Genomic DNA, 27,146 nt, shown 5'->3' on the forward strand with positions numbered 1-27,146 from the left:
TTTAGCTAATAATCACAAGATCATCAATTTAAAGCTGTTTGGGACCTTCAAAATAATCTAGTCTAGCCCCGGAACTTTTGTTGCTATTGTTCAGTCTTTTCAGTTGTGTTCAACTCCCATGACCCCATTGGGGGTTTTCTTGGCAAAGATGCTAGAGTAGTTTGCCATTTCCTTCTCCAGATTATTTTACAAATGAGGAACTGAGACAAACAGGGATAAAGTGACTTGCCTAGGATCACCACAGCTAGTACGTGTCTGAGACTTAGGTCCTCCTGATTTCAGAACCAGCACGCTATCTACTGCTGCAACTGGCTGCCCTTAGTTCCCTAACTTTACAGACAAGCAAAATAAGGATCCAAGAAGTTAAGCGACTTGCCTAAGGCAGGAAAGAGCAGATGGGAACCCAAATCTTATGATTCCAAATCAGTGCTTCCTCAGTATTAGTTATTAGATAGGAGAAAGTTAGAATTGAACTGCTTGATCTGTTAATCATTAAATATTAAGCAGTTAGGAATTTTAAATCCTACCAAATAATATATGGTATTTCCTCCTATGCTAGAAAATTTCATGTTCCTACATGATCCTTGTCTTTTAAAAAAAAAAGTATTCTTTTTTCCATTGCCTTCATTTCCAAATTTATTCCTTCCCTTTTTTTTCCTCTTCCCAGAGAACCCTCCCTTGAAACAAAAAGCAAAAAGAAAGAATGGGGTGGAGGTATACGACTGGGGGTGATGGTGGAATTCAACATAACTAATATGATAGCCTTTATTATCACTTAAAGCTCTAAATCTTTGATTCTCTGTGTGAAAAATTCATAATACGTATAAATTTTGTAAATATGCCCACCTTATTATTATATAAATGTAATTAATTGACATTTTATTTGAGTTTTTTTTTTTAGTCTAAAACTTTAGATAACTAAATTTTACTTCTTTATGTGTGACTGAAACTGTAGTGCAGGCAGGGACTATTTGGTGTTCTTTTTATCTACTGCAAGGCCTAATACAGGCCTAGGTATATCACAGCTTCACTAAATGCTTTTTGACTTGGATTTAATTGAATTTGTACTTCTTTAAAGTAGATACTGATAACATGATGATTTTTAAGAGCTTAATACTTGTAAAATAACCCAAAACCCTTTATTAGAAATTGTCTATAATATTATTTCCCAAATTGTGTTTAACTGAATCTTAATGTTCTGTACAGCATGAATAGTGGTGCTGAACTTTTGGTAATAACAGTAGTTTTCTCTCTAAAACGTGAAATACCAAATTATCCATACACCAAAAAATACATCTTTCAACTTTTCAGTGACAAAATACACATAATTTCCTTTAGAATTTCCCCAAGCAGTCAGTATAGTATAGAAGAAAACATTTTGGATACAGAGTGAGGTTGTCCAGGTTTCAGTCCTGACTTAGGCTCTTACTAAATATGACCAAGGGCAATTTACTTTATAAAACTGTAATGTGCCATATCACACTGATGAAACATACTGACCTTACAATCAGTTGAAGCCTCCAGATCTTTTTCATGAGAAATACTGTTCAGCTTGTATTTGCAAAGTTGATTGTTTTAAACTCAAATGTAAAACGTGACATTTCTCCCTATTAAATTTCATCTTACTAGGTTTGACCCAATATTCTTGTTATTAAGATTTAAACTCTGTCAACTTGTGTGTTAGCTATCCTTCCTTAAAAGCATATACCTTCATATACCAGTCTTTTATATAAATGTTAAACAGTATAAGATTAAGGGCTGATCTCTGGGAAACTTCATTAGGGAATTCCTTACTAGTTAACATTGAACCATTAAATATTATTCTTTGTGCCTGACCAAGCAGTTCCAAATCTACCCACTTATATTATCGTCCAGTCTACATCTCTTCATCTTATCCACAAGAATACCTATATTGTATCAAAGAACTGGCCAAAGTTACTTTTCCAAATGTTTTGCTAAAATCTAGATAAACTAAAGCTATAGCATTCCCCTGTTTACCATTTTAGAGACACTCTTTAAAAAGGAAGCAAGGTTAGTCTCACATGATATGTTCTTACTGAAGCTCTGTGATCACATCCTCCTTTTCTAGACATTCAGTAATTTTTCCAGCATTCAGAATTAAGTTCATTGGCCTCTCTGATTTGAAAATTCTATTCTCTTCTCTTCGTTGAAAATCAGGACATCATTTGCCCTACTTCAGTCCTCCACAGCCCTTCAGAGATCACTAATAGCATCTCAGCAGGTGTAAAGACCAGTTCTTTCAATAGCCAGAGATGTAGTTCATCTGTGCCCACCGACTCCAACTGACTTATCAAGAGCAGCTATGTAGTTTCATATTTCATTATCTCTTTCACCCTATGTCTTCTCTGAGCATTTTTCCCCTTCAAAAGGCTCTTTAAAAAAAATTATCATTCCTACCTAACCCCTAGCCTTTCTTCAGAGCTTAACTCAAGTATCACCTTCCAATGAAGCCTTTCAACTTGTTACCTTGCATTCACTTTGTAGATCTATTATATTTACCTAGATAACTACACATTCTCTCCTCTGATGGAATTTATGCTTCTTCAGGACACAGGGACAGTTGTTTCACTTCTGCCTGTATCTTTATGCCTTAGCACTGTGCCTGACTCATACATACCCTTCATAAAGACTTATGGGTTGATTCTGAATTTTAGCAATTCCTAACAGGACTAGGCCACACTTTTGTTACTTCTCATTAAATACCTAGAGTAGCACATAATAATAACTTGCTTATAATAGGTACTTAATGTTGAATTGAACCGAAAAAAAATTTTCTACCACCTGCCTTTGTTTTCACCTTGTGTACATTGTGTACCTTGTGTACACTGGATTTGGATTCAGGATCCTGTCTCAGACACTTATTTACTCTGTGGTCCTAGGAACTGCTGTGCCACAATACCACAATAGCCTCCTTTGTAGAATAAGAGTGAGTTTGACATCTTTTAAAGTCCTTACTGGCTGTAAACGTATGATCCCTATGCTCCTTTGCCCATGTCAGTCTCTTTAGGAAACTTCTTTTTCATCCTGATCAAAATTGTTCTCTTTTGTATCTTTAGAATGTCATTGTTAAAAACTTCTATCTTGAGAGAGCCTAGGAGTTCGTATACTACTGTCATCGAAACTGTTTGTTACTGGCTAAGAAATTGTAAGGTCAGCGAGTGGAACAATTAGATATATTACTTACAGAAGCAAATGAACGCAGAAGTATTAGATTAGCTTGAAGACTGATCTGCTGGGTGTAAGGACACAACAATAAAAGCTACCTGGGGAAACTAAGAAGAATTCCAACAGAATTGTATTCAGACCAAGATTGTACAAGACATACTGTAGCAAATTCCAAATGGATGCCTGACCTAGATCTACAATATCACATTATTAACAAGTTAGAGGTGAAAGGAAGAAAATGCTTTTTACAGCTACAGATGGAGAATGAGTTCATGACCAGACAGGGATAGAGAGGATCACAGAATATAAAATGGAAAATTTTAATTAAGTGAAATTGAAAACTTTTTGCATAAACAAAATCAAATTAAAATTATAAAGCAAACACCTAATAGGAGGGAAATCTTTGTAGCAAGTGTCTTTGATAAAGATGTGATACTCAGCATATAGAAGGAATTCATTCAAATATATAAAAATGACAGCTATCCTTCAATAGATCAGTGGTCAAAGGATATCACTTGGCATTTCTCAAAGGAAAAAATCCAAATGATCAACAACCATGAAAAAAAATGACCCAAGTCACTAATTATAGAAATACAGATTAAAATAACTCGGAGATTCCATCTCATACCTATTAGATTGCATAAGAAGACAAAAAAAAAAGATAGTTGTAAGGAGTTGCAGTAAGAAAGTCAGGTAGTAGAGTTGTGAACTAAACCATTCTAAGAAGTAATTTGGCATTATGCCCCAAAAGCCACTGAACTGTACATATGCTTTATCCTCGAAATAAAAGGTAGTAGGCTGCTTACCTAACTGAAGGTCTACAGAGCTGTTGTGCTGATCTCGTTGTTATATGCTGGTGAAACCTGTCTGATATACCAGCATTGTGCCAGGAAACTAGCTCACTTCCATTTCAGTTGTCTTAAGAAGATTCTGAAGATCACCTGGCAAGATACCGTACAGGCTTTCTCAAGCTGATTGGTGAAGCATTCAGACTCTATTGTAGAGAATGCAGGTCTGATGGGCTGACCATATTGTTTGAATGCCAGACATGTTTGTCTGGAAGACTGTTTTACGGAGAATGCACAAAAGGCAAAAACTCAACATGGACATTCTCAATGTCTCTCTGAAGAACTTAGGAATTGAATATGAAACATGGCAGATGCTAGCACAAGACTATCCTGCATGGCATGCTCACATGAAAGAAGGCACTATGCTCTGAGCAAAGCAGAATTGTAGTAACCCAGAAGAAATGTGAGATGTGTGAATTTAGCAACTTCCATACTCCAGATATTCATATCAGCTCTTTGTGCCTGAACTTGTGGTAGAGCCTTCTGAGCTCCTTAAGCCAAAGGTCTAATCAGCCACAATTGGACACATTGTACCTGGACCCCGACATAGTGATATTATTTTAGTCTTCTTGGAGCACAAAGCACAATAACCAAGCAATCAAAAGGAAAAAGACTTACATGTATAAAAATAGTTATAGCAGTTCTTCGTGTTCTAACAAAAAACTGGAAACTAAGGAAGTGCCAGTAATTGGAGAGTAAATTAACAGTTATGGCGTATGAATATAACAGAATGTCACTGTGCTACAAGAAATGATAAAAGAGGAGTTTCCAGGTAAACCTGGGAAGATTTATGTAAACTGTTGAAGTGAGAACAAGTTATATAGTAGCTCCAACACTGTAAATCTAGATAGAGCATTGATGATGTACTGAGAACTAGGAATACAATTACAAGCAAGCAAAACAGTCGCCACACCCAAGGAGTTGACTTTAGATTGGGAGAAGAAAACCCACAATAGATGGGCTGTGACGCAGGTGAAGTGAATGCCACAAGCACATACTGTAGATGTGGTGAGAGAAGTGAAGAGAATTTCTAAGGGTGTAGTTTAAAGTACAGGGATCTTGAGGTAGAGGAGGAATTGAGGATGAAAGGAAAAACTTGAAAAGATTTAAGAATTCTTAACAGTGCAGTTACCAGTCATGTTTCTGGGAGAACACTGGTAAAGCCTGCTGTTCACCTCCTGAAAGACTAGAGATCGACCCAAGGTACAAAGGGAAACATGTATTTTTGGGAACAGTAGCTCTGTGGTCAGGCTTGTGACCTGTTCCCCAAACCAATCTTTTATGTTTCTCCTTTCTGTTCAAGTATAAATATACTTGATGATAATAATTTTTTCCTACCTCTATTGTTGTTTATACAAATAATTACACTTAACCCGCTTTGGCTTCCAGATTTCCTTACAAGAATATATCTTCTTAATTTAAAAATACTGCTTTCCTGTTCTCACATCCTTGAAAAACCTTATGATTCTGCTTTTATAGATCTCTAAAATGTGTAGTGTACTCTGTCATCTACTCTTGTCAGATGTTTACAGTGCTATAATAGAACTAGATTGCTTCATGTGGAACAGTGCATCTCACCCTGCAGATTTCTAAGTTTTCCTTAGTAGTTTCTTCTAGATGAAGGACCTTCTGTGCAATCACTCCTACAGCCTTAGAATTCTTTATACTAAGTTTGTGTATAATGAAAAAAAAGAAAACTGTTCTATGAGTGCATTGTGATATAGAGGGAATAGTTTTAGAGTTGGAGCCAATAACCCAGGTTCAGTTCCTGAGTCTTCTCTTTGCTGCGTGTGTATGATTTTGGAAAAGTCATGTGATCCTCTTTAGGCTTCCTTTGTCTCATCTGTAAAATGACACTAGGTAATCTCGAGGGTCCCTTCCAGATCTAATACTTTTAAATGCTCTATATTTCTTACGATATTGGTATGCATTTGTCTATTTACCAGCTTCCATAGTTCATTATTTCAAATCACAGTTTCACTTTAGCAAAACTGCAAAGTTTGTTATTGCTATTGCCTGTACTTCATTCTTGAGAACTGTCAGTTTAGGAAGTTTCATGATTGTTATAGTCTGATCACTTCACATTCTTCATTATGGATGGGGAAAGTGAATGGTGAAACAACTTCACTTTTATTTTCATTGCTGGAGATGTTTTCAGCTTTTGAAGTTGAATTTTCTTTATTTCCATTTATAAGGCAGGAGGTCATTTTATTAAAAGCAAAGGGAGATATTGGGAAAGAGAAAAAATATCCCAGAGGCAAAATTATCCATTCTGATCTTTAGTGTTCATAGATACCCATCCAAATAGGTTTCTAATTAATATTATAGGGTTAGCCAATTCCCTATTTTCTATTATCTAATTTGTAAATAATCCATGGTATCCAATTGTTTGGGGAGTTAAAAGAAAGATTGGAGTCAATTTTTTCTCCATTAATATTCTTACCTATAACTAATAATAATAATCAGTTCCTGTATAGCTCTTTGCTTTGCAAAGCACTATGTGCATGTGTGTGTGTAAGTATGTTCTCATTTGATCCTTATAACAATCCTATGAGGTAGTTGCTATAAGTATACTCATTTCACAGGTGAGGACACTGGAGCTGAGTGGTCAAGAGTGTCTTAAGTAGCATTTAAACTCAGGTCTTCTGGACTCCCAGGTTCAGTGCTTTAGCCAGTATCCCACCTATGCTTAGGAATTTGCACAAAAAAATTGATACCACCTGAGAATGAGGAGAAGCAGCACCATGAAGACGTGGAAAGCTGGGATGTACTTGAAGATGCAGAACTGCATAGGCTAAAATGGTTTAGGGAATGTATTTCAGCTTTTCAGTCTATTGTTGTTGCCACTTTGTTATTTAAAATAGTCTGCCAGTTTCTGGTTACCAATACTTTGGAGTTGTTTTTTTAAGCCAGTTAACTTCTATAGAGGATTATCAGCGTACAACTAGGTATTTGATTTACTTTTATAAAAACCATTCGCTAGCTCTTTAATGTTTCATTTTGACCAAAGAAAAGTACATGGTGAGATATTTATAGTACTTTTTTGTGTCTATTTTTATCTCTAGACTGGGAGTAGTAACTGATTTAGGGCAAAGGGGTTAAAAACAGGAAATGTGGTTTTTAAAGTGGGTAGTCTCTCCAGAGAGTTTCCAGAGTTTATGATTTCACCTAATGTTGTCTGAAGAATACTGTTTCAAAACAACATTGTGTAGAGTACCTTGAAATCAGCCTCACCTTAAAGGAGGAATATTTCCAATAATGGCAGGAAATTGCTCATGGAAAGGGTTTGCATTCTCCGTATAAGTTCAAGTAATATTGACCAGAAATTTTCTAGCAGTTGTTTTCTATAATCAAAGACTAATGTTTTTCCCCAACTTTTTTTTTTTATGCAATCAAATTATCTATAAATTGGGTTTAAATTTTAATAGGTTTCCTTTAACTTTTTCCATTACTTAAAAATGAACATTACTATTTTCACAAAAGGTTTTATCATATGGCTTTTTATAAATGAAACGAAAAAGATTTTCAGTAGATCAGTGGATCAACACTTTTTTGAGCCATACCTACTAGGTGCCAGGCACAGTGCTAGGTACTGTGAATACAAAGACAAAACTGAAGTGGTTTCTACCCTCAGGGAACAGGTGATCGAGGATAAGTTGTGTACAAATTTACTAGGTGATAGTGGGGTGGGGGGAGAGAGAGACGAGCAGCTAGAGAGATTAAAAAAGGCTTTAGGGAGAAAGTGTTACTTAAAATGACTTAAGAAGGTTTGCTGAAAACTCGGAATAGGTGAGGACATGTATTAAATGTATCTTTCTTTTAAAGTGACTGTTCTGGACAAGAGCCTGCCCTGTATTTTTCCTCAAGTTACTATTCACAGTACTTATCTCTTGTTATATAGTATTACCTGATGAATCTAGGAAAGCAAGAACATTAGTTTTAGTCTTTTAATACTTTACTGCCGCTGTGATAACATAGTCGTAGGTACTTCTTTCAGTGGCATAGGTTGTAACTTCTCCATGAATTCTCACCTTGTACAGCATTTGTCCATTGTTCCTCATAATGTTCCACAGAAAATCTAGGGAACATTCTAGAAGACATTCCTCTACATCTTTTGACATTATGTAGGTACCCATAGAGCACATAAACTGTTTATCTATTTATCAGTTGCTTCTGCTATAACTCACCCAAGTTTCTTTCCTGGTCATGCATCTCTGAAGGTAGCTTTTACACCTTTTTTGAGCAGGGTTTGGTATTCATAATATGCTGTAGCCTTCTACATACGTCATTTGTTTCTTTATTGCTTTTGGGGTGACCCGCAATTTTGATTTCATAGATATTATACTATTTCATGATCATAGGATTACAAAATTTTAGAATTAGAAGAGACTTCAGTCCAACCCATACTTATAAGAAATCTCTGCTATAACATATTAGAAATGGTTATCTGTCCTTTTTTTGAAGACCTCCAATGAGAGAGATCTTCAAGGACCTCCTCCCAAAACAGGCCATTCTACTTTTGAGCAACTCTAATTGTGAGGTAGTTTTTTATTTTTTGTTTTTCTTTTTCCTGGCATCAAGCCTAAATTTTCATTTCTTCAATTTTCATCCATTCCTTCCATTTCTGCCCTAATAAATCTAATCCTTTTGCAACGTGATACCTTATTACGTATTTGAAGACAGCTGTTATGTCTCTCCCCTCGAGTTTTTTTTTTTTTTCCAAGCTAAACATCCCAATTTTCTTCAACAGATGTATAGCCATGTAGCATCACAAAGGTGTATTGGTATTGAAATATGAGTTTATTTTTCAGAGGGTCATGAAAGCCCTGTACAGTTCCCCAAATCCCCAAAGGATTAGTAATCCAAATCATTAAGCATCAGCTTTGTGCAGTAGGGCCTAGGGATACGAATACAAAACTGTACCTGCCCTCAAGAAGTTATATGAAATCCAGACTGTTGTCTTCCTGCCATTAAATTCTATGCCCAGTTTGCTACCTAGTTGCATTTTCTGTAGAAGCTATTTGTATTGGTGAGACAACACAATGGACTGTCCATTCAACCATAAATAATAGATTATTGATCATGTTGTCTACTTGGTTCATTCTAAGTGAAAATATAAGCTGTACTCTAGCACAATTATGAGTCACGTTTGTGAGGTTCTACAGTGTTCCAAGGTTAGATGTCTTCAATACAATGTAAATATTATTCACAAAGAGAAGCATCTGGAGGACCACACCATCTCTAGAAGATCACACCATCCCTAGCAGGAGACTTAATCCAAAAAGGTCAAGGACATCTTTGACAGTCTGGGGAAGTCTATAATCCCTACTAAGAATAATATACAAAAAGTGAAATACCTAAGATTACAAAGGAAAATTATGATATTGAAATATAGTTATCTAAATTTTTTTTTTAAGTTCACAGTCCTCAGGTTAAGAACTCCTGATCTATAGGAAAACTTTCTATTTTGATTCTGAACTACATGTCCTCCATAACAGTAGCATGAACCTTTGACATACATGTCTTCCTCTTTTCTGTGACTTTACTCAATATGATTAGAGTACTTTTGTACAAATGTATCTGCTTTTGTATAAAAATATCTCTTGAAAGTACATCTTAACTATAATCAATATAACCTTTTCTTTTGAGGTAGAAGATACCAAGTTTGAAAAAGTTACATTCAGTTCTTATCACGCACAACAGCTCATCATTCCCTCTTTCCCACTTTAGCTTTTCTGGTTGGCCTTCCGTAATCTGTACACTTCTTAAGAGCTAAAATATTCTATAGGGAATATAAAAAGATTCTTTTTAGATGTAAGATAGTGAATTTCATTTAAAAAGGGTTCATCAGGGGTTAATAGGTAAGTCTGGTCAGATAGGGATTCATTTCTTGGTCCACAGATTCAAGTGTCCCACGTGGTTCTTTTATTAGCAGATTATGTGATCAAGAAAAATGATGTCAGTAATGTAAAATTGATTGCTTCCCCAGAAGTAGCAAATGTAGTGTGAGAAAATAGTCAATAGTGGTGAAGACATTTGTACAAAGTTGGTTTACTGGAATCTCACCCTGAAAGGAGAAATTTACAGTTGTTGCCCAGAGCAAAGATAATCTATATTGTCTCTCCATGGGGAATTTCCAAGGCAGAGGTCTTTCATACTTTAGTACTAGGTTATTAGCTAGATGATGTGGTAGATAGATACTATGTGGGTAGGGGCACTTTTTTTTTCAAATAACCCTACATTCTTATTTTTACATTGAATCAGACACATGCCTATAAATGTTTAGAAACTTTTTTCATATTCATATAAGTTATTGAGTTTTTTCTTAAAACCTAGAGAGAAACTATAAAAGTAGAATTTCTTATTACCTTGTAACACTAGTCCTTATCTGTAACTCAGAAAACTTGATTATTTTACTTAACCTTCCCTAATAATTACCCCAGGTCAGAGCAAGTTTACTCTTATTAGCAGTATCAATGATAAACTGCTGGATTTAAATATAAAAAAGATCTAGGTTTACTTCTGACTTCTGATAGTTACTAGCCATGTAACCATAGACAAGCTACTTAGTTTCTCAAAACTTAGGTTTTCCCATTTATAAAATGTAAAGCTCCTCCTATACAATTTACTTTACAGGGTTGTTGCAAGACTCAAATGAGACAGTGTATATAAAGAACTTTGCAGAATTTTAAAGTGCTGTGTAAGTGAGTTATCATCATCTATAACATAAGTAGCATGGCATACTAGAAAAAAACATGTAATTTAGCGTTAAAAGACCTGGTTATGACTTGTCTATTATTAGCTTTGGTCAAATAAAATATCTGTAAATCACTTAGCACAGTACCTAGCAAGTTGTAAGTGCTATATAATTGTCTTTCCCCATCAAAATGAAAGAATTAACTTCCCAACAATAATCTCTAGCTGTAAATTCTATAAAGTCAGGAGTTCTTAGCTGGGGTCTTTGAACTTGCAAAAAAAAAAAAACCAAAACATTTTAATAACTGTATTTCAACAAAATTGGTATCCTTTGTAATCTTAAAATTATTAATTTCATGAATTTAAAAAGCACTACTCTGAGGTGGAGTAGAAGACTGCCACAGGGCTCAATGGCACAAAGAAGATTAAGAACCCCTGGATTCGTTTACTACATGAAATTTAAATACAGTAGCCCTTCATTTAGTAAGTGTCATTATCCCTATAAACTTGAAACTTTTTCAAATTGCTCTTTGAAAGTATGTGTATTTTTTGTAACAAATTCCAAACGTACCCCGCTCCAAAAAAAAAAAAACCCATGATAGAATCACTAGAGAAAGAAATACCTTTTGTCTGTTCCTCATCAAGACCACCCCTCAGTACTTTTACAAGCCTTCCCTCTGCCCTGACTTCACTTTCTGTTTTCATCGTCCTCAACCTAGTAGTTAGCCATTTAAATGCAACGCTGTCCTCTTCTCTTGAAACTTTGCTTCCTTGGGCTACCCTTACCCCTTTCAGATACTTACTGGCTGTATGACTCAGAACAAGTCACTTAAACCCTCTTTGCCTCAGTTTCCTCATCTGTAAAATGAGCTGGAGAAGGAAATAAAAAATCACTCTAATATCTTTGCCAAGAAAACCCCAAATGGGGTCATAAAGAGTCAGACATGACTGCAACAACTGAACAACTTCCTGACTTTAGGCTAACTACAGTACCTACCTGCCAGACTTTAAATATATTCATATCCCTCCTCCAGCCTCCTATATCCCTCCCTTCCATCATTTCTCAGTTGCAGGGCTAGCATCCTACCTTACTGAGAAATTTGAGATCATTTGATGTTGAATTCCCTCTTCTCCCATTCTCTTCATCTCAGAACACCTTAATGTCATCTCCTACTTTCTCCTTCTTTCTTCCAGTCTCTAACAAGGAGGTGACCCTTCTTCTAACCAAGGCCAACCATTTTACATGTGCACTTGGTCCCATTCCCTCCTGCCTTCTCCAGCATCTGTATCTTTAATAATCCCATTTCTCCGTGATTGTCAACTTCTCCCAATCAGCTATTTCCTTCCTTCTCTAAACATGCCCAGATAACCCCCATCCTTTAAAATAAAAGTTGAATGACTGGACCATGGGTAGGAAACCTGCAACCTCAAGGCCACATGTGGCCTGCTAGGTCCTTAGATGTGGCCTTTTCACTGAATCCAAGTTTTGCAGAACAAATCCTTTTATTAGGGGGATTTATTAGAAAGTTTGAATTCAGTCAAAGTTTGGACTCGAAGGGCTGCACTTGAGGATCTAGAAGGCCACATATGGCCTCAAGGCCACAGGTTCCCCTAGACCCTGCCATCCATCTCCTCAAGCTGTCATTCTCTATCTCCTCCCACTTTTTTTGCCTCCAGATTCCTTGAAAAATCTGGAGATACTTTTTGCCTCTACTACTTCTCCTCTCCCTCACTCCTCAACCCTTTGCAGTCCAGCTTCCAACTTTATCATGTTAATGTGACTGCTTTTGTCAGTTATCAGATGTTTATGAAATTTTACATTCCTACTCTCTCCTGGTTTTCCTCCTACCTGTCTTACCACCCTTTTTCAATCTACTTTGTTGACTCATCATCCATATCACCCCTCCCCCTACCCAAAAAAAAAACTGTAGGATTTCCCCAAGGTTCTGTCATAGGCCCTTCTCTCTTCTCTCTTTACAGTCTCCCCCTTGGCAATTTCATTAGGTCTTATAGGTTTAACTATTTATACTAAGATTATTCACAGATCTATATATCCTGCCCCATCCTCTCCTTTGAGCTTCAGTCCCTTGTTACCAGTTGCCTATTGGTCATTTCAAACTGGAAGCAGCTGGGTAGTGTAGTGAATAGAGAGAGAGCTGAGTCTGGAGTCAGAAAGATCTGACTTTAACTTGAACTGCCAAACACTAACTGTGTGACCTTGAGCAAGCCACTTAACCTCTGTCTGCTTTAGTTTCCTGATCTGTAGAATGAAAATAATAATAATAGCACCTATATCCCAGGGTTGTTGTGAAGATAAATCAGATATATTGTTTTTTGCATGGTACTTAGCATGGTACCTGGCACGTAGTTGGTGCTTAATAAATGCTTATTTCTTCCTTCCAACTGAGTGTCCCAGAGATATCTTAAACTTAACATGTCCAAAACTGAATTTATTATCTTTCCCCCTAAATCAGTTTCTTAATTTTAACCTTTGTGTGTGTCATAGACCCCATTTGACATTCCAGTAAGTTCTAGAATGCCAAAGGATCCCTTCTCAGAATAATGTTTGTACATGCAAAAACACATAGGACTGCAAAGGAAAACAATTATATTGAAATACTGTAATCTAATAATTTTTTTTAAAAGTTCATGAACTCTAAATTAAGAACCCCTGCCCTAATCCCTCCTCTTCCAAACTTACCTATTTCTTTCAAAGGCATCATCATTTTCCTTCTTTTCTCCCAGTATTTTCCTGACCACCTCAATCAGCATCCTATATCTGGCTCTGTTGTTTCATTACCCATTCTACATACTTTGGTAACAGAAAGGACAGAGATGGAGAAGAGATAAAGACCTGAGTATTAGGTAACTATTACATAGGGATTCTGAGCTAGAACTGACCTTTGATGGTAAATCCCCTCCCCCCTTCATATGAAAGGAAAACCCAGAGAAGTGACTTGCTGTAGTCAGCTGCTTATTAGTGACAGCTGAAACCAGTTCTCATGTCTCCTCCTACCAATAATCTCTACCACACTGTGGTGACTCTCTTTGCATCCTTCAAGCTAGTTATTTGTAATATAATAGGGGAAATGAAATTCTTGAGCTAGGATAAAGATTTTGACTATTTCAGACTTCTCTTAGTTCCTACAGGCCAAGAGTCCCTAGACATACTATGTGCTAAATCTTTTCCACTACTGCTCAGACATATTTCTCCTTTATCATATTTCTCATTTTAAAAAGGCTCACAAAATGGACATAGTATTTTTGTAGAAGATTTGAATTTTTAGTAAAAATATAATTACAGTATTAATGTCTATACATTATTAACAACTCTCTAATATTGAACTAATTTGAAAACTTTTTTAACCAAGCAATTAGATCACACTGCAGACTTTTTGTTTTACATCTCCTTCACCAACTTTCACATGCAGAAGTGCTTTAGACAGCCAATCCATGTACTATATGATCTTCAACAAAATGAAAACAAATTTTTTCCTAAAACTAAGTGCTTTAAGATTGTGTGACTGTGAAGACTTGTTGTAGTTTATAAGCCTATATCCAATTATTTTGTATGAAATATAGCCACATGTAATAAGGGAGGGGAAGGGAAGTGATCTTTAAGCATTTATTAGCTTAGGGCAAGTGACAGTTTCTGCCGAGAGAATAAAAGAATACTAAATTCTGTATCTACTATCCATGTATCTTCTTGGACAGGTAAGCTACTGAATTTTTAGTTTTTATTTGCAAACCATAAAAATATATTATTTATAGAAAATGACAGTATTTTACTGAACCATCCTTTCTCTTCCAAAGTGTCAAGTTAATACTTTACAATTTTCATTGAACTCTTCCTGACCTGTTTTGTGATTTGACATGGGGCTCTAATTTTGGTCATCCTGAGGACCACATGTTATTTCTCTTCTCTTTTCCCAAAGAATGTACGTATAATATATGTACCTCCAAAGTACAGTAGTTTAAATTGTTTTGAGAAGGAAATGGATAGTGTTAATTTCTACTTTATCTTTTCATCTGCAAAAAACTCAGCCATAAAATAGAATTATTGCTTGCCCAAGGTTAAAGCTAATTATTCGTGTGTGTGTACATACATATACATATATATGTGTGTGTGTGTATATAAAATTCATGCAAAACTTGTGGTTTTTCTAAAATTAGGCAGCTCACTTTTTTTTTTTAGTTTCTATTAGCTGAACTATGGTTGTTTTGGTTGAAAGTATCCTATACTTCTTTCTACTCACAGATTTGTCTTTGGAATGTAATTCATTGAGTAATATGAATTTATTTTGTCTTACAGTTTTTTTTAACCAGTGCCTGATGATGGGTTCCTGCCAGTAAATGTTTTTCATTTCAGGGTCAGAGTGGGAGTTTAGTTTGTAGTGTTAGTATCAGTAAAGAGCACTTCACACAATTTGAAAGCATGTCACATTCTGTTGTCTAATTTTAGTTTTAATTTTCAGTTTTTTAGTCAGCCTCTTAGGAATCCATTAATGCATCTGTCATTCTTGCACAGTATTTAGAACTGTTATTGCATTTCTAGTTATCACTTTCATTGATAATCTGCTATTAACTACTTTGTGGCTTTGGACATGTTACTTACCCTTCCTTTGCCTCAGTTTTCACATCTGTAAATTGAGATTAATACGTGTACTACATACCTAATCTGATTATTTTGAAGAAAGAGACTTCTAAATGTATACTGTTGGTATCTGAACACTAAGCAAAATTGTTTTGTAATAGCATCATTGATCATATTAGCCAAAACATACTAGCCATCACCCATTTTTAACACTATTCCTCTGGTACTGCCCTCCTCTACTGTCATCCTATCTAATATTGTGTTTTGATAGAACCAGGTAAATATTAATGTATTACTTTTACTGTGTATACCAGAATTGACAGAGAAATGTCCAAAAATCCCTATGCTTTTAAATTATATATGAATATTACAATGATACTTTTCAAGTGGGGAAGATATTCTTAAATTCTTTATGCTGAATTTAGTTTAAAAATATTTAGGATTTCATTTTTAGGGAGTTAAACTAACGTTTATATCTGAACTTGACTTTCATGAAGATTACTATTGGGCTATCTAGGGGAACATATCAATAATTTGTGAAATGAAAGCTCTTCTAATAATTTTCCATCATTTTGATTTCATTTATAGACCCTCCTCTTTTTCATCAGCATCAAATAAGGTCATTATTTTATATTTCACAATTGTCTACTGGGCAAAGAACAGCGAAATTCTGGATCCTACTTGCTATGAAATCCTCTTTGTCTTCATTGTACTTTAAATAAAATGGAAATTATAACACACTTATAAAATATGATGTTTAATGAGGAAATAAGGTCTCAGGGCTTTAGGTGCATCCTCAATGGAAAATTTATGGAAAGACATTGATAATAACATGAATAAGAAGTATAGAGAGTCATAGAGATAGAAAAAGAGCCAGCTACAATATGTGAGCCAGCCCCTCAGAAGAAAAGCAGTAGTATGCTAATTTAAAGTGTTTCTCAGAAGAATCTCAGGCTGTTGATATGTTCAGCTTCAGCAGGTGCCAACTCTGAGGGTTTTATAGTGTCTTCAGCAACACATTAACAGCCCAATGACGATCATGATGACCGTGATTAAATAGCTCCCATTTCTACAACTCTTTAAAATTTACCCAATCTTTTTCCTTACAGTGATCCTGAGATGATGATAATAATGATGGCTCACATATGTGTGTGTGCATGTGCGTGTGTGTGTGTGTGTGTGTGTATATATATATATATATATATATACATATATATGTATATATTACAGATGTATATATATTTATATATTTTGAGATAGTACAAATATCATAATTCTCATTTGACAGATGAAGAATCTGAAGCTTAGTGAAGTTACTAAATATCAGAACTGGAATTTGAAACCAGGTCATGTGACTCCAAACCTGGCATTCACCCTTTTTCCTCTGTCTAGTTTCTATCTTGGGCCAAAGATTATGGGGAATCTCCTTGAAACAGTACTGATCTCCTAAAACTTAGCTCTCTGTAATTTAGGGTGTATTGCTAGCTTTATTTATACTATTAATAGTGGAAATTATTTTGAATTAGTCTTTTGATTCAAATGGAGGTACAGTTGTCCCTTCCATATCATGGAGGTTAGGGCCTTTAGGGCCATGGCACCCCTATGACCTAGAAAATCTACATAAAATATTTTGGCCCTTCCTTCAGAACAGAGAAGAAGTCTTAATTTCTTTCTCTTTCTTTTATGAGGTGTTTATAATACTTTACTGTAAAATTTGGGTTGATATTATACATATATTTTAGACATTTCTGAGTTTCTAAATTTTTTCTCTGTCATCTGCTTGCCTTTGCATGTCATCTACAACTTTCACAAAAATCCCAAAAAATTCCCATTTCTTCTCTTCTGCCAATGTACAATATATCAAAACCACTATAGGGAAAGTCATGATGTGGAAGGGATAACTGTATTTGTTTTGGTGTTACCTTGAAATTTAAATGAACTGGTCCTTTAGAAGTTTTCCATGATGGATTTATTTGAGCCCTTGCGAGTCCTGAAGCTATACTGAACCTTATTTGTTATAAAAGCTGTGGTATGCTACATATCTGGAGTATCAATACATTGCTAGGACAGTTTTTCTCTTTAACATAAGGGAAATAGTAAATATTAACTCAATATTATAAACGTAGTGATATTTATATTTTAAATATCCTCATAATGATTTTGCAGTAGTGAATTGTTAGGGGGCAGGGAGAAATTGTTCCCTCCCCCCATAGACTTCTATAAAAATATCAGTTGTCTTATAATCATATACAGCCATTTTTCTTAAAACTGGTGTCATAGTATCAGAATTCTTGAAATTGCCATCTATAAGAACTTGATTTTAGCAAAGACAAAATGCAACACTCAGAAACAGTAAGATAGATGACACATAAAGTAATCCTGCAGGTCTGGCCATGTTACTCCCCTCCTCAAGAAGTTTTAGTAGCTCCCTGTAACATCTATGAGGTTACAAAACTCCATTTGAAGTTTAAAGTCTCTTGTAATCTGACTTCAACTTATCTTTCCAGATTGATTTCTAACCTTATTCCCCTTAATTCATTCTGAATACCACGCAAACTTGTTCAGTATTTGCAATTTTTCATCTCTAGCCTTTATTCTTTTGCACAGCTATGCCCCTCCCCAGACCTCTTCTCCTTACATGACTAGAACACTCTCTCTCCTCACCCCACCTCGTAGAATCCCTACTTTCTTCAGTAATCACTTTGTATAGGAGGCCTTTCCTGAACATCAAACCCCCCCTCCCAGATATCACTATTTTTCCCCTCCCTAAATTACTTCATATTTACCTTGTATTTATTTTCATTTACTTATTTGTGTGTATGTTTTTTCCTCTGATAGAATAATAAGCCTGTAGGGTCATAGTATGGACCTATTTAATAAATGCTTATGGGATTAAATCAAGTGGAATTGAATAGCTACATTATTTTGTCATTGGCCTTTTAGTTAGCAACATAGCTATAGCATTGTTAGAGGGTATATTTTATGTGGTATAGAGGTGCAGTATGTACATACAGCATGAAAGGGAGGCATACAGAAAGATGAAAACATTGTTATGGGAACTCCTGGTTTATTTAACCTTTATCTGTAAGGAAATGTTCCTTTCACCATTTGGTGCTAAAAAGGAAATACATTGCGGTAGTATGACTTTCTCTTTCTCCGTAGATAACTTTAAAGTAACAAAAAAAAAAAATAGGGGATTGTGTGTGTGTGTGTGTGTGTGTGTGTGTGTGTGTGTGTGTGTGTGTGTGTGTGTGTAGTACTATAACAGAGAAAATATGCAACTTGGATTTGTATGAATGTCTTCTTTCCTTCTCTATTTTGGTTTTAGGTGTCAGAAATTATTTGAAAGAAGCATTGGTTAATATAATAGCTGTGCACGCAGAGGTCAGTGTCTTTAGGGGTTTGTTTATAATTGATGTGAACACTTAAATCTTTTGCCCTGCTCTTCCCTCTCCTTGTAGATACAGATGTGTGGGTATTCATGTGTAATATATATGCATATTATGTAGTTACATTTAATTTTGGATTTGCTGTTAGGGTACAGATTTTTTTTTAAATCTCAATTCCATTTCCATTTGCTTTGTCTCTTAAATAGTCAAACTTGCTTTCTGAGATCTTTATATAAAATTTCCCCTTCTAAATGTTAAAATTATTTGTATTTAAAGAAAGTGGAGGAAGTAAAGGATTGAAAACAATTTTCCTTTTTTAAAAAATTAAATATAAAAACTCATATAACTTACTTTGGAAAATTCACTAACCTCTTTTTAGCCAGTATGCAAATAAGAGTTACTTATGTGGTCACATACCCTTCTCTAACAGTTGGAATCCCTAAAGGGTAGTGGCGTTTTACAGAGAGACAAGTAACATTATGTTGGTTCAAAAAAACAGACTAAAATCTGAAGGCAAATTCATAATATCTTCTGTCAGTGGTAGGCCCAGCTGACCCAGAATCGTGAGCAGTAATTATTGCTTTTAGTTCATTTTTTTAAAATGCCCTCCACTTAAAGCATTACCTTCAGAAATTCTGAGTTAACATCCATGTCAGGAGGACACATCCTCTTCTTAAGAGCCTCAAAAGAGAAACAGAAATAGTCTTGTAGTATAACTTGTCAGTGCAAAGACCACAGCCGCCGCCGCCACCTACTACTACCTGTTTTCATTCAAAGATTTCAAAATCTAGGCTCACAGTTTTGCCAACACATCACCTTAATAGATACTGATACCACAAGCTTTTATAAGCAACATCACTAGATGAATGAGGAGGGGAAAAGAAGTTATGTGTTGTTAGCATTCTCTGTAGTAATATAAGTGCCTTCTATAGTATGAACACTCAAAATACTTAATAATTTCAGTAACTCTATGGACTCATTAATCAGCGTACTACTTCCTTCCCTTGGTACAAATCACAAAATCCTTCCATAAATTCTCCAAAGAGTATGTATGTATTTGGATTTTTACCCCCACTATTTTCAAAAAGATTTAAAATGACTTACAAATTTAACATAATGCAAAGCAGAATAATTAAGGATAAGATTTAACTTCTCTTAGGCCTAAGAAATGAGAGTTCTAATAAAGAAACCCTACAGTCCCTTCTAACTCTGTGATTTTAGGGGAAATAAAAGAGTAGCTCGTTACTTTCTTGAACTAATTATTAAAGTCCAACACTGAATTTTGTTCTGTTTTCAGACAGCCCAATTAAAAAAAGCAAAATATTTTCTGTTACCTAGTTTTCATTTTTTGACTGAAGAAAACACACAAGTTCATCTGTCATGTCAAACGTTTTCCTAAAACTAAACTCAAAAAAATTGTTATGCAAGTTCACATATAAATAGCATTGAATAATGGTATTTTCATTTATGGTTTTGCAGAAGATAAAGGATGTATTGACTCCTTACAAAGCCAGACATAAAAGCCAAGAAGAAGGTATGATTGAAGTCTGTCACTCTGTAGATAGAGTGAACACAGAATATCACCAGGTGGATCCTTCTTTAATCAACAGTCTAGAATATCAGTACCTTGGGTTGCCCTCAGAAAACTGAATTGACTATAATCCAGTAGTTACAAAAGTTTCCTTGAAACACCTGATATTTGAGAAAGATAGGACTGGGGACTGTGAATTAGTTTCTGTAACATCTCTCCTTATGTTGGTAGTTTACCACATATCAAGGTCTTAATTTGCCTTCCTGAAGAAATATCTTCACAAGGTTATGACTTAAAGTTTGCCTTCAATATTTCTAGAGGATTTAATAAGGATTTCTAGATGATTTGAAAAAAAAATTTTTTTTGTTTTGTATTTTGCAAAACCATGGTAAACCATAAACTGTATGAAAAGTCACATAATGAACTCCTCGCATTCATTTTAGTGCCAGGAAAAAGTTAGTCCCTACTGCCAAACTTGTATGCTCCCTTTTTATCAAACACCACGGCTAAATTCAGTACCCAGCTGCAGTCCAATGTGCCTGCTTAACACCTTTCTTCCTGCCCCTTTTAATTTGTTTTGTTTTTACTTGGGTAGTGTTTTTTTTTTTTTATGTTTTTAACTTTTGAAGCCCACTCAAATCATTTTTAGAAGTAAGAGGATTAGAAATCCTAAATGAATTGTGTTTTTAACTTATGTGCACTTAGCATATGTTTTTAAAGTACCTTAAAAATTTTCTGTTTCAGAGAATAGAATTTAAAGTTCAAATCTTTATCTTTTTTTGTTCCTAGTTTGGGTCTTCTTTTTAAAAGTATTCAGTACATCTCAGACTACATAACAGAATGGTAATCATCAAGACAATTTGGTACTAGAAAAGAAATAGAACACCTAGGTGGCACAGTGAATAGAGCTCTGGGCCTGGAGTCAGGAAGACCTGAGTTCAAATCTGGCCTCAGATACGTAGCAGCTATGTAATCTTGGACAAGTTACTTAACCCTACTTGCCTCAGTTTCCTCATCTATAAGATAAACTAGAGAAGGAAATGGCAAACTTCTCTAATATCTCTCCCAAGAAACTTTCTAATAGGGTCAGAAAGACTTGTACACAACTGAAAATGACTGAACAACCACAAAAGAAATAGAGTAGTTGATCAGTGGAATAGATTAGGTACGAAATATACAGAAGCAAAGGAGCACAGTAATCTAGTATTTAATAAGCCCCAAAATCTAGCTATTTGGGTAAGAACTCATTGTATGACAAAAATTGTCGGGAAAATTGGAAAGTAGTCTGGCAGAAACTAGGCACTGATCAACATCTCACATGGTATACCAAGATAAGCTCAAAATGGGTATATGATTTGGACATAAAGGCTTATATCATAAACAAATAGAGCAACATGGAAGAAATTACCTATCAGATTTATGGATGGGGAAGAGTTAATGACCAAACAGGAGTTATAGAGATTCACAAGAGGTAAAGTAGATGATTTTGATTACATAAAATTAAAAAGTTTGTGCACAAACAAGACAAAGGCATCCAAAGTCAGAAGAAAAGCAGGAAACTGGGGGGTGGGGGAGATTTGCATCGGGTTTCTCTGGTAAAAGATCTCAGCTCTTTTTGTGGTGGCAAAGATTTGGAAACTATGGGAAGATGCCTATCAAATGGGGAATGACTGAATAGGTTATGGCATGTGAATGTGATGGAATACTATTTTGTTATTAGAAATGACGAAGGAGATAGTTTCAGAAAAGCTTGAGATTTATATGAACTGATGAGAGGTGAAGTGAGCAGAACCAAAAGAACAGTCTGTATAGTAACGATGTTATAAGTTAAACAATTGTGCAAGACTGAGTAACTCCGATCAGCACAGTGATCCACCACAGCTCCAAAGGACTCAAGGCACGGAAGGCTGTCCACCTCCAGATAGAGAGTTAACGGTCTGGAGTACAGATTGAAACATGTTTTTTACCTTTCTTTTTCTTGCTTTTTTTTTCAAAACATGCCTAATACATAAATATGTTTTGCATGACTTCATATGTATAATGGGTATCATACTTCTTGTGTTGTCATTGTATGGGGAAAGGGATATAAGAGGGAAAGAATTTGGAAAGAAAGATAAAAATAAAATTTAGATACATAAAATACAAGTACTCATTATTAAACCCTTGAGGTGCAGGATTTTCATTAATTTTTTTGTCTGGTTTTCTTTTGTGAAACACCAAATAATTAACATGTTAAATATTGTTTTCTTGCTTGAAACATTCTACAAGGTGTTCACCATTTCTAAGGAATTAGTACCTCGGGTGTTATCTAAGATAGTGGAAGCTGTTTCTGAAGAACTAAGTCGACTGATGCAGTGTGTTTCATCTTTCAGCAAAAATGGAGCTTTGCAGGTACCTAACCATTCTAGTCCATATCCATCCACATTCATCTGCACATATGTATTTATGGTCAAGCAGAAGCAAGAAAAAGAGCAAAGAATAGTGTTTACATTTCTATTCCATATTTCATTTCAAGTATTTTGCCAGTAATAATTTACTCCTGTATTTTGTGTGTGTGTGTGTGCCTGTGCATCCACGTGCATACATGTACATGAGCAGGCACACAGGTTGTCTACATCACTTGCCTTATTTGAGGTGCCCAGTGAGTCTTGATGTAGATAAATATGAAGATTTCTTTGTTTTTCTTATAGATCACTAGACAGAGTTTAAATTTGAGAGTAAATATAACTTGTCTTCCAGTCTGGAATATTACTGTCTTTCCTGGTGAGAGAGATCCCCTCAGGAAATTGCCCAGGACAAAGTTGTGTCAGCTTGGAAAAATCAGATTCTGCCACAATTTATTAGACTTTTAATCTGTTAGATTAAGAAGCCTCAAATTCTGCCATCAAAACTTTATTCCTGTGGTTTGAGCCATAGTGTTTTCTCACATATTAAAACACTCATTAGCCTTGTCAGTTATTAATGTCTCAGCGTAAGTGAGTTTATCAGAACCTTTCATGAGAGCAAGGTTTTGATTGGGGAAGAAAAGCATGAAAATATTGGGTTACATGGAAGAAATTATAGAGGATATGAAAACTACTTCAGAATTCTGCTGAGCTGGCCCTGCTTACTTGTTATCTGAGGATCTAGATTTGAATCTCAGCTCTGTTACTGTGGGAGCAGTTCACTCAACCTCTCTGGACCTCCGTGTCCTCGTCTCTAAAATGAGATTGCATGAGATACTCCCTGAAGTCTCATCCAGCTTTAAATCTATGAGATTCGAATCAGTCACATACATTGATAATTCCCTCACTTTCTTCCTAACAAAACTGTTTGGTTGATAGCAGGGTATGTGGAGTTAGCTTAGATTACTCAAGTTTTAACATCACTGTTAGGGAGTGATTTTTAAAAAAAATTATAGTAAGCACAGCTTATTATATAATTGACATATTTTATAGGTTGATTAAAATAGGAAGTAAGAATTCAAATTGAAATTATTAAGAACTTTTAGAGTATACAAATAAGTCTGCTTTTGTGATCAGTTTTGGTTTTACAAATATCTAGCTGAAAATTTTACCTTATTCTTTGTTTACGTTTTTCGAAGTTTTTTGTTTTACATCCTTTTTGTGCATACACTGTAACGTAAATACTAAAAATGGGGATTAGCACATATATTTGTTCAAGGTGCCTGACTTTATTCAGAATTCTAAAGCACTAAAAACTGAAACTAAACAATTGCTTTCCAAAAAGAAAAAATTTCATTAAAAACATATCATGCAACATTAGCAGCCTAATTTTTAACAAGAAATTCTAAGCATTTTATTATTTTCTTCTTAATTCAGGCATGCAGAGCTGTTCATATTTCAGAAGTTCTTTGTATATATAAAAAGCTCCTTGAGGGCAGGAACCATTTCTTTGAAATACTCTGTTCCAGCACTTTGCACACATAATACATTCCTACAGACTTTGGAACCAGTCAGGGCACCTGCTTCATTGCAAGCAGACTTACTATAAGCTATTGCACTGCCATGTGCTCACTTAGAATTTTAAACTTTGGTTATCTTTAGAGATTAAAGTCCATATATGCTTGACAGGTCATAGGTGTGAGGAAGTAGTCAAACCACTTCCTTCTCTGTAGAGAAGAAATCAGTAGCCATGGTTCAGAATTTCCTGCTTCTCATAGCTCAGTTGTGCTTTTTTTTTAAATAGCAGCAATGTATACATATAGTTGAAAAATCACTCCACAGTTATATTTTGAAAGCATCAGAGAGATAAGAGGCATCTTAAAGAGGTTTGTTCATCCAGCCTTCTAACTGGTAACAAGAGAACACCTAAATGGTTCTTTACAACCAAAGGAGAGGTTACCAAAGCAGATTTCTTTGGTTTTCTGCAAAAGATCTCATCCTTTGTAGGTTACCTTACTGGTGGGTATATAAGAAGAATCAGTGCTTTGTAAATCTGCAGTCATTCCTTTGCCATTTAGGTGAGTGACAAATTAAAGAATGCAGGGAGCTTTAAATCCACTATTGAACCAGTTATGTGAAAGGATGTTTGATTCTTTTAGTTTGTAAGATTAAGCACTTTTTCATCATGTCCTTTATGTTTGACAGAAGCACATTTATGTTATTTTTGTCTGTTCTTGTCCTTAGGCAAGGCTTGAAATCTGTGCTTTGAGAGATACTGTGGCCGTTTACCTAACACCTGAAAGCAAGTAAGATCCCCTGTTTTCTTGTTCCAAATCAATAAAATAAAATGTTATAATATAAAAATACAATTTGTTTTGCCCCAATTAAAATCCTCACTAAAGATAACTGAGTATTCAGAGCAAAACTTCCTAATGCATTGGCATGCCTTCTTAGCCAGTGCTTTGTTCAATTACAGGTCTGGAGTTAAAGATTTTTACTTGAAGCAAAAAAATGGGGAGGGGGGGAAGTTTCTTTTTTTTATCTTGATATTCTCTGCCTGATCACTAGTATCACCACTGAAGTAGCAAGCAGAGAATTCTTAGTTTTATAGAGCTTTCATGAAAAAGAGAAAATAGAAAATGAATCTAAAACTCTCTTCATAAGAGACCCTAGAAGACATTTCATGGGCTGCAGATATTGTCATTTGAAAGGAGGAGCCTTGTGGTTTGTCTACAAAATCTTTGTAGTGGAAAATTATTTTCATATTTAGCCTATTAAAGTAAAAGTCAGCTTTTTCTACTATGAATTTGTCTGTAAATAAACTGAACGCTGGGACTAAACAGAAAATTTTCCTGTTTGTATAAGTTAAAATTTTCCTATTTTTCATTGTTGAATGTGAAATACTACCTTTTTAAAAAGTTTAATCTGAATTATTATTTTCTCCATCACTTTCTTCAATCTAGACAATCAACAAAGTAATAAACCAAGCCTTGATTTATAGCCCTTAAGAATTTCTGAAGTATAAATGTTCACACTGAAAATTTAACAGTCAGCTCTTGTGAGCCATAATGAGCTGGTTTTAGCACAACCCCACATGAGGTTTTTAGAAAGAGAGCAGCTAAAGCAGAAATGCTACCTTTTGATTGTTAATGTGCCTGATAAACCTAAGAACTTAATCATATATTGTTGTTCTAATTTTGAGACGAGCTCTCCCTCTCCCTCTGCAGGATAAGTACAGAGGCCTCTCAGGGACCAAATCCCACTGCTGATGGGCTAATTCAGAACACTTTAGGAGCCTCCATCCCTGCTCCCAAAGGCTCACCATTTGGGTGCCAGATTTAGTACAGGCACCAGATTGATTTTAACCCTGCTACAGTTCAGAACTCCTAAACTTGTAATTCTCTAGCCTTAGCCTCCCAGGAGCAGAGATTAAAGCCCTGCACTGCCACACCTGGTTATACATTTCTTAAGAATCTATTTTTCTTCTTATAGGTGACTACTAAGTTCCCAGGTTGTCACTCTTGAGAGAATTATACTCTATATAAACTTTTATTTGTTAATTAGCTTTCCCCCAGCTAATCTGAATATAATTTTTTTAGCTTCTAAGGTTTTTCAGAGGTAATATGTTCATTCCTTTACAACCACTATATAAAGAAATATTAGAAGGCCATGATAGCTTATATATTTATATTATGTTGTTCATGTGAAAATGTTTTAATCTTCCAAATTAATTTTATACAATGTTGTGTTTTATCTGCTTGCCTGAACTAAATTTATGACCCCTAATATTTCTCCACAAATGAATAAATTAATCCAGTTATCAACAAACATTTGTTAAACACTTAATATGTGGTAAGCACTGTTCTAAGCTCTGGGGATAGAAATAAAAAGAAATACATGAGAGAGGAAGCAATAATATTATGACCAAAATCTATAATAGGACTTTACAGTTGCAAAATGATTTTTATATTTTCATAACCATCCTATTTGATTAGTAATACAAATGGCATCATACTCCTTTTACAGATGAACAACCTGAAGCCCAGTGATTTTATCATTGTCATGTAGCTGATGTACCAAGGATTTGAACTCAGGTCTCTGAATTGCAAGTTCAAAACACTCTCCCTTATACTACACTGCCTAAAGAAACCCAATATTTACTTGATGTGTATATGGATATTTGGTGTGACTACACCAAAACATCTAGTTTTCACAGTTGTTTTTGCCTGTATTACTTATACCTGTAACTATTAGGTTACAAGGTATCTTTCTCAAGAGGATTATTTTTCCTCCAATAATTTTTTTTATTATTGTTTGATTATAATTCCCTCCAAAAAAATTTAATTTTCTTAATAGCACATAGGCTTCATTTAATAGATTTTATACTTTTAACTGTGTTAGTTGATCCTTTCTCAACAGTAAGAATTTTCAGTGATCATAGATAACATAGGATTCAATACTGGACCTGGAGTGAGGAAGACCTGAGTACAGATCCTGCCTCAGAGGCTTAACTCCACA

General features: G+C 35.1%; 1 protein-coding gene across 8 annotated transcripts in view; it reads left to right on the forward strand.

Annotated features, from left to right (window-relative positions):
• The window catches only part of EXOC2 (exocyst complex component 2), a 250,636-nt gene that overhangs the window by 214,997 nt on the left and 8,493 nt on the right, over positions 1-27,146 (forward strand). For 6 of the 8 annotated variants that reach the window (XM_072603658.1, XM_072603657.1, XM_072603656.1 and 3 more), the window contains 3 exons: positions 18,653-18,708; positions 22,513-22,635; positions 24,873-24,934. In XM_072603658.1, the coding sequence (XP_072459759.1) occupies positions 18,653-18,708; positions 22,513-22,635; positions 24,873-24,934 (241 nt within the window). Of the gene's footprint in view, positions 1-18,652; positions 18,709-20,192; positions 20,248-22,512; positions 22,636-24,872; positions 24,935-27,146 lie in introns of all 8 variants that reach the window. The other 2 variants (XR_011965863.1, XR_011965864.1) reach the window with 2 other exon arrangements.

The sequence above is a fragment of the Notamacropus eugenii genome, chromosome 4, assembly GCF_028372415.1.
Source record: "Notamacropus eugenii isolate mMacEug1 chromosome 4, mMacEug1.pri_v2, whole genome shotgun sequence".
Classification (NCBI taxonomy): Eukaryota; Metazoa; Chordata; class Mammalia; order Diprotodontia; family Macropodidae; genus Notamacropus; species Notamacropus eugenii.